General features: G+C 39.4%; 2 protein-coding genes across 2 annotated transcripts in view; one reads left to right on the top strand and one right to left on the bottom strand.

The window, feature by feature from the left end:
• Window positions 1-1,590, top strand: part of arrb1 (arrestin, beta 1) — a 34,342-nt gene extending 32,752 nt beyond the window's left edge. The window contains exon 16 of the mRNA XM_076281601.1: window positions 728-1,590. Coding sequence (XP_076137716.1) covers window positions 728-839 — 112 coding nt within the window. The 3' untranslated portion in view covers window positions 840-1,590. The remainder of the gene's footprint in view (window positions 1-727) is intronic.
• Window positions 1,591-4,911: 3,321 nt separating this feature from the next.
• On the bottom strand, window positions 4,912-5,898 carry LOC143121385 (olfactory receptor 52K2-like). Its single transcript, XM_076281744.1, has one exon. It carries the CDS (start codon window positions 5,896-5,898, stop codon window positions 4,912-4,914), a length of 987 nt encoding a protein of 328 aa, XP_076137859.1.
• Between the last annotated feature and the right edge of the window lie 2,679 nt (window positions 5,899-8,577).

Here is an 8,577-nt window from a genome sequence, read left to right as displayed (position 1 = left end):
ACTGTCACGAGATATAAGCAACTCCTCTGCAGGATAAATGTTGTTTTATTCAGTCATTTGAGCAATATTAGGGTAAGTGTTGCTTTTTCCAGCCTATGTTTTCGATGGTAACCCATTGTCAGTCAATAGTGAAAGTAACTGCATATAACTGTCTTGTCGTTGACTGACACCTTGGTGAAGTTAGTTTCATTTTGCCAATGAGATCAAATAAGTGCAAATGCGTGAAGGCTATGCTAGGTTTTAGTAAAGCATGGTTTAGGAATGACTATTCCATACGGTCTCGCAAGCAGCCTCCTTCAAATGCGCCGTTGAATGCCAAAATACCAATGCATTTATTTGACATATCGCGCTTTGCGCCGTTAAAGGGAATGACAGATGTCATTCTCATTGATTTAAATGATGTTACGCCCCAAACACACCCATATGACTGATTAAAAGACCTAGGAACACCTTGTTGCGCCATGCGCTCCACGTTTGATAGCCTAACGAAACCCCTCCCAATGTGAACTGGACATCCTACTAAATTTGAATAAACTTTTGACGAGTGACAATGCGCTTTAGAATGTCATGATAGGGCCCAAAGTGTTAAATGTTATAAATAGCTTACCCTACCTTTAAGACAAGTGATTAGGGGTTAAGTCACAGCAAATGTGAGTTTACCGTCCAGACTGATTTTAAAGGTTTGATGAGGCTTAGTGACCCTCTCTCTTTCTGGCTCTCTCCACAGCGACGATGACATCATCTTCGAGGACTTTGCGCGGCAGCGGCTCATCGGGGTAAAAGACGACAAGGAGGAAGAAGACGAGGGAACAGACTCGCCCCGGCTGAACGACAGATAAGCGCCGAGCGTGGCGGCGTGTTGCGGCTCTTCTCCTGAGGCGGTGGTGTTGCTTTTCCCCAGGCTTTATCGACAGCCCCATCGGCTATATGAACCTGGAGCGAGGAAGACCCTTTTTCGATGAAACGGAGAGAGAGAAGGAGAGAGGGAGAGGAAAAACAAACAAACACACACACACACTCAGTGGTGCCGCCGCCGTGTTTCTTGTTCACATTCGTCTTTCCATACAGCCGGGACACGTGTTAGAAAACTAAACCTCTACATGTTAGGTGCTTGTGTGACCTAGTCATCAGTGTTGGCAGGAGTAAGGGAGATAGAGAGAAAGAAAGACAGAGAGAGAGGGAGAGAGAGAGAGAGAGGGATAGAGAAAGATTTCTGTGCATAGGCTACTTTAGGGCCACTTTCTAGGCACTTAGGATTTCCTATAAAGTTCACTCAAACTGAGGTTGAGCATTTGTCACCGTGGCTAAATCTAACTTTGGCTAAATCTAGCTTGAGTGGAAGCATGCCTTGAAATAAATATCACTTTGTAATACATGTTTTTTTTATGTTTTGTTAGGTTTGTTTTGGTTTGTTTTTTGTTGCATTTTTTGTATTAGTAGGAATGAGCAAATACACAACTCGGTATTGATAATATATTTAATGTATCATATATGTACTTCTCTTTCCGTATGTAACTGGGATCGTTATCACCATGACTACTGCCAAATTCAGTATGAGCTGCCGAATGCACCTTCCATCAGGGAAAACTCCTGTGTACAAATGTAGGGGGGAGGGGGGGGGGGTAAGGGGAACATTTTGAGAATTATTTACTTGTAAACATATAGATATATATAAATATACATATATATTTCATTTCGCCTTACATAAGACAAGACATGTTGGTAGTAACTGTTTGATAATCCAGAGAGAGATGTTGTTTTGAGACTGTTCTATACCCTGCTTTGTGGAAAAACCTTTCCAGTAGTAGCACTGATATGCAGAAATTGCATAAATCCTGTATTCACATCATAAACACATAAAGTACAATCAGAATGTCATGTCTCCTTTGCCAAACTACCATCCAGTGTCACTTTATTTAAAAATACAAAAACAAGAGTAAAAGAAAAGCTTAATATACATATGAACACCATCCATTTCTGAAACACCTGATTCATATGGACATAAAATGGCCAAATATGTAATCAGACAGAAGTAGTTTTACCTCTATATAGCTTTTCTAAAAAAGCAAGAGAAATCCTGTCTCCAGCGTGGTGGTTTTTTCCCCCATCCTCCAGGCTAACCCTGCGTCGTAGAGAGAGGAAAGAGCCTTACGAAACACTGAAATGAAACTATATATTACAGTATACCTACAAAGAAAAGAGGTGGCCTTGTTATCTTGCATGAGACGTCAATACTTTGTATGTTTTTTGTGAATGGGATTCATGCTTTTCCGATTTCGCTTTTTAATTTTTTTTGTAAAAGTTTTACTACCATAGTACAAAATGGTCTTACTGTTTTCATGATTAGATATTCCGACGTATCACCAGGTTATTTGGACATGCTGCTCTGGTCGAAGATTCTCCTGCTCCCTTTTGCTCACTGTGTTGAAGTCATATTGACTGTGAGTCATTCCAACCATTTAAAATGAATTTAAATCATAGATTATGACATTATGAGAGGGGCTATTGAGTATTTATTGACAAATGAATATTATTGACCATTACACTGACATTATTATTATTATTATTATTATTTTTATTATTATTATTATTATCTATACAAGTTTCAGGCGAGGGTGTAAAAGATATTATGTTCAGCTGTATCTTTATTAATAAAAATGTGTCTATCCTGTACTTTTTTTCGTGGTCTAACATTTTTTTTTTTCTGAGTGCAAAATTCCTCTTGGACATAACACACATTAGCCCCAGCACTAATCATTCAGACTGCACAGTGGAAGTTATTCTCTCGGCACGAGATCAGACAGAGAGGGTACAACGAATCATTTCATTTTTAATTGCTTCCCACTTTGCAGTGCTGACACTGACTGCCTCAGGTTGCCGTGACTACCACTAGACTCCTTGGTGACCAATTAAATCTTTCCTTTGTACTTATTTGTCTTTTTTTGTCCGGCTGTAATTTAATTGGCCACTGACCTGTTAAAGGTTGTCATCCCACTGGATGCCAGTGTTCAGTGGGGAGCCTCTCTGCAGTCCACACTAATGTATGGTGTTGACAAAATACTGATAAACAATAGCTTTGAATTACCAGCGCAGCAGTGAGCTTGTTAACTAGAGCATCTCCTCACACAGACAGGACACAGCAATCACATGGGTGTGGTTAGAGTACACACAGAAAACACAGTCATATCATGTGTGTTGAGTGGAGTTTGAGTTGGCTAAAGTTTAATGATTAGATTAGATTAGATCCAACATTATTGTCATTGTGCAGAGTACAAGTACGGAGCCAGTGAAATACACAAGCACACACAAGAGTGACAGCAACTACTTGGGCTTCCATGTCCGCCGCCCCATAATGGCCAAAGATTATTTGCCATTTAGCAGAGTATCTTACTTCCATGGTGAACTCATAAAAGCAATAACTGTACAAGTCAAGTCAAGTGAAGTTTATTTGTATAGCGCATTTCATACACAGAGGTCATTCAATGTGCTTTACATAAACAAAAGCAAACAGTAATAACAAATAAAAGCATAGAAGGGCAATATAGTCAAAAAATAGTTCAAAAGGTAAAGATCATAATAAAAACATAAAACGCACAAGGTAAAATCATTTAAAAATAAAGACTAATTAATAAGGAGTACAGTCATTAGATACAAGGACAGTCCCTCTGAAGCAGCTTATATAATATAATAATATATATATATATATATATATATATATTAATATAATATGTATTATTAGTAACCTATCTCCCTCACATATCTTTTCATGTGAGTGTATCTATATGATTATTTCTCTTGTTCTCAGCATTTATGTTGCAACCATGAAACCCCTCATGCAGGACAGATGAGCACAGCTTCATAAGTCCAAATTACAAAAGACAATCCTACTAAGAATGGACTTGTGAGGTGTATCAATAGACCAGGAGAGATCCTTTAGTTACTTCTACTTGGCTCCTTAGGTGGAGTGAGCTAACCCTCTTAGTTGTAAATGGGAAGATATTGGTGATGTGTCGATATGTCCAATATGAAGATATTAAAGAAATATTCTCTTATAATTTACTCAAAAGATGTAACTTTCAAAGGATACAGCTGTCGGAAAGGGGGTCAACTGGTTCTTCCTCTCAAAAGTAATTTATTTCCTCCAGTTTTGACATCAATTTAAGTATGTTGCAGCTGAAACGGAATGAAACACATCTGACCTGATCTACTAGTGTATTCTCTAGTCAGAACCTTTGACTGAAATCATTTTAAAAAGTTGAACTTTGAAGTATTTTTGATATGGTTCAATTACTGACATCTTTGTAATTAATTTTCTAGGAATAAAAAGGTGAAACACCAACATAAACAGGTTTTGGTCCATGCAACATGGATCAAAAGAGATTCACAATGGAGGCACAACGTGAAACTTCAACCTGGATTGGTAAAATGCATGTTAATGTAAGGCTTAACACACACATGCATCATTGATCTAAAGGCAATATAATTATAATTCACATTCTGTGATCAGAAAAATGTATTATTCACATATTCCCTTTTCTTTCGCATTAGATCTGATCGGAATACAAACAGAATGTACTGTAGTGATGCACATCATGTAAAGGCAAGAACAACATTAGATCAGTCAGTATCTAGACATAGATATCCACAATCAGGTTGTACAGTATATCAATGGAAGTTGTGATGATCTCAAAGTGCAATGATGGAACAGAGTGAGGAGACATTATGTTTTATACATACAGTATATAGACATACATTTCAAATAGTTTTAACAATCTCAAAATATTAAACTCAGGAGACGTCATGTTATATACACACATTTCAAATAGTTTTAACAATCTCAACATATTAAACTCAAAAGATCTCAGTCTGATCTCAGTCTGTCATCTCTGTATAGCAACATACAGTCTATTGTCACTTTTTCACAGATGACACTTGTAACACAAACACTTTGTTGAGCTGCTGGACCTTGAACATTCTCAATATCGCGTGCCTAATTTCTTTAGTCCTCACCCCGTAGATGACAGGGTTAACACTGGCAGGGAAGATGATATAGAGCAACCCCAGAAAGGTGTTAACGTCCACAGGTATGGGGATGGGCAGGTTGTGTGACAGGAACGTCACGCTGCCCACCAGGTAAAAGCTCATCATCACCATCAGGTGAGTACCGCAGGTGTGAAAAGCTTTCCACCTGTCCTCCCCTGCTGCTGCCCTCAGAACAACGTACAGGATGTTGACGTAGGAGAAGAAGATGAGTGATGTGTCGACGCCGACAAAACACACAATGACGGCCAGCCCCATGGCTTTGTTCTTGTCAGTGTTGCTACACGCTAGGCTAACGAGGGCCATGTGGTCGCAGTAACAGTGGTTGATGACGTTCGAGTCGCAAAACGACAAGGGCAGCACCAGACCGATCAGCGTTAGCATGACGGCCCCACTGCGGACGAGCGTGAAGACGAGCAGCTTGGCAAACAGCGTGCCGTTGACGATCTCCACGTAGCGCAGCGGGAGACAAATGGCCACGTAGCGGTCCAGCGCCATGGCCAGCAGAATGGTGGACTCTACGGACGAGAAGAAGTGCGTGATGAACATCTGCGTCAAACACCCAGCCAGCGTGATCTCACTCAGGTCAAACAAAAAGCCCAGCAGCATCTTGGGAATGATTGCCGTTGGGACCACGATGTCGACAACGGCCAGTGCTGAGACCAGGATGTACATGGGGCTGTGGAGGCTCTCGGTGGTGCGGATGACGTAGAGCATGAGGGAGTTACCTGCTAAGAGGAGCAGGTAACTCAGAAGGAAGGGTGCCGTGTACCACTGCCTATGTTTGTAGGTCTCTGGGAAGCCAACAAAAACGAACACCGTGTGTGAAACATTGGCTCTTTCAGCTTCCACCATCATGGCACATGAACTGTCCTGACGGTTCTCCCTGAAGGTTTCACAATAACGTGCATCAGCAAACTTCTTATCTCTAGTAAAGGAAATACATGATCACACATGGTCATGAGTCACAGCAAACAAAGCATATATTACAGCAAGCAAACCAATACACTATTGTTTATGTACATCTGTGTGGACCACCTTTTTGATATTAAAAGTCAGACATTACAGAACTGAAGCTGTTATACAGTACCTGTCTGTGATTTTCTGTTTCTTTGACCTCTCTGCTAGTGTGGTCATTTGTCCAGTGACCACAGGCCAGTGTGGAAGATTCAGTCTTTCCAGGCATGCGGTATATAAAGAGTTGGTAGTTGATCTCTGTGGACCACTTATAGTTATTTTCTGTGTTTTTCTCCCTTTATGTTCCATTGATGCCATTGAACCTCCAGGGACCGAGTTGACAATTATGTATTAGCTTAAAACTTGCTGTTAAATGCAAAATCTGTTGAAATACGCATTATACGTGCTAATGTAGCTTACAATAATAAAAGTTTGTCATTTTTTGCAGATAAATTCCTTTGAAATTCACAAATACATTAGTGAATTGTTCATGTTTCAACAGCAGCTAATTTAACCAAGCCTGTTTACAAATGAAACTAAGACAAAAACTTGTTATGCCATGGGGCCAATTAAGGGTCGAACTCTCTCCAGTAGGAAATGTGTGGAAAAGCCATTACAGCAAACTTTCCAAACTCCCCGCTCACACAGGCCTCACTGACCAGTAATTAGCTGTGTTAATTACAGTAGCAACACAAAAACAATATTCAAATGCTATATTATTGACTTAGATGTCCATGGATGGGATGGTGATGGTAAATGGACTGCATTCAATGTCCCTATGATACTGTTTGACTGGAGACTTTGCCTGTCATCCAGATAAGGGCCGTATGAATCTCTCCAAGAAAGCATATGCAAGCTGAATTGGGGCAAGACTGTAAAACATGATAAAATAAAAATATAGTAGCAAACCATGACTGCAAGAACAGATGTATTTGCATTCTATCGCTATCTGTACTTTCTCTAATACGGTCAAGTCCTTTGCTGCCCTGCCCATGAGCTCCTGTCGCTACATCAATCAGGAACTATTTTGCATCATGGATGGAGCTGTGGCAAACGGGTTAGAGGCAAACACGTTAGAGCAAACTCCAGGGGAATGAACCGGATCAGAGTGTACTACTGAAGCATGGCTATGACTGCAAAGGGACCAATTACCAACCAACTTAATTAGCATTGGGGGACGTCTGCATTTGGGTGGCCAGTTATCAGCATTAACAATTGCAATTAGATTTGTGATGTTATTGTACAAATCAGAGAGGTGAGGCGACTGGTATGCCACTTAAATTGTTTTGAATGTAGTAGTGTAGTTGTAATGGAAACAGTAGTGTGACATTTTTCGGTTACACTTTACTTGAAGGTACGTATCTACATAAGAGTGACATGAGACTGTCATGAATGTGTCTATGACATAACGCTTCTGTTTATGACATAACGCTTCTGTCATTCGGTTCGATAAGCGTCATTCGTTTTTGACAAGTTAGGGTTAGTGTTAGGATTATTGTCATGTCACTCTTATGTAGAAACCTTCAAGTAAAGTGTTACCCATTTTTCACCTTCATGGACATCATGTTTTTATATTATTTTTTTTGTATAAACTCTATAAAGTGATATCAACTCTTTATGGCAATATAAATAGTGAGTTTACTGTGTTTAGGGCAGAAACAGCACAATACAATTGGACAACAAGGATATGGTGTAAATACTCCCTTTCAATAAAGTTTATTGTGTAATTAAAACAAAGTTTGATTAAAAAAGTGTTTATTATGTAAATACTGATAATCCTGATCAAGTTGCTCTGTATGTTCGTCCCTATATGTACCTCTTTGAATGTGTTTACTATGTGATGTTTATTTGAATATGTTATTAGTTCATGGAGGAACATTACTACTTTGTCTTATAGTCTGTCTCGTGAAATGTGTGTTAATTGTTTGTTTTGTCTACCCCTGCAATTTAGAATGGTGCTGGCCACCTGCATATATGTTCACCCCTCTGTTAGTCTAGAGTGGAGTCTAGTGTTGTCTTGTGACGTCTATAGTAAAGTTATTTAACAGTCTTTTGAAGTCGTGTGGAACTAGCCGTAACTTTAGGATTTGTTAATAGCTGAATTAATTATGAAATTTGTGCGTACTATTATATTTTTCTTCACAAGCTGTGCATGGATCTTTCATTTGCTTGCTCTCATTTTGCAAGCCCTAAATTAAATCCAATTTCTGCACTTTACCACTACTGTCTCTCTGCTTCTGTGGCCAAGCCCAAAACTAGACGGAAACTCGAGGTAGTTCTGTCACAGACAGACAGACAGACAGACAGACAGACGGATAGATAGATACCAAAGATCCTTGATTACTAGCTCCGCTTTAACCCTCTCTGTAGATACTTTATTGATCCCCATTTGATTGAGTTCTGAGGTATCAAAAGTGTCACAACATGAACTCTGTTTTTATCACATTTGTACTTTTTGCCTCATCACATGACTTGTTTTATGTTTTTGTTATACAGTGCTAATTACAATGTAATAGGAGCAGCAGGTCCAATGAAAATTTGGACATACAACACCCCACCGATCAGCCATAACATTATGAC

The sequence above is a fragment of the Alosa pseudoharengus genome, unplaced genomic scaffold (genome assembly GCF_046254945.1).
Source record: "Alosa pseudoharengus isolate Yale_2024_CS ecotype anadromous, Long Island Sound unplaced genomic scaffold, YU_APseudo_1.1 YU_APseudo_1.1_scf_13, whole genome shotgun sequence".
Lineage (NCBI taxonomy): Eukaryota > Metazoa > Chordata > Actinopteri > Clupeiformes > Clupeidae > Alosa > Alosa pseudoharengus.
The sequence above is the reverse complement of the archived record's forward strand: the minus strand, read 5'-3'. Positions and strand labels throughout refer to the sequence as shown.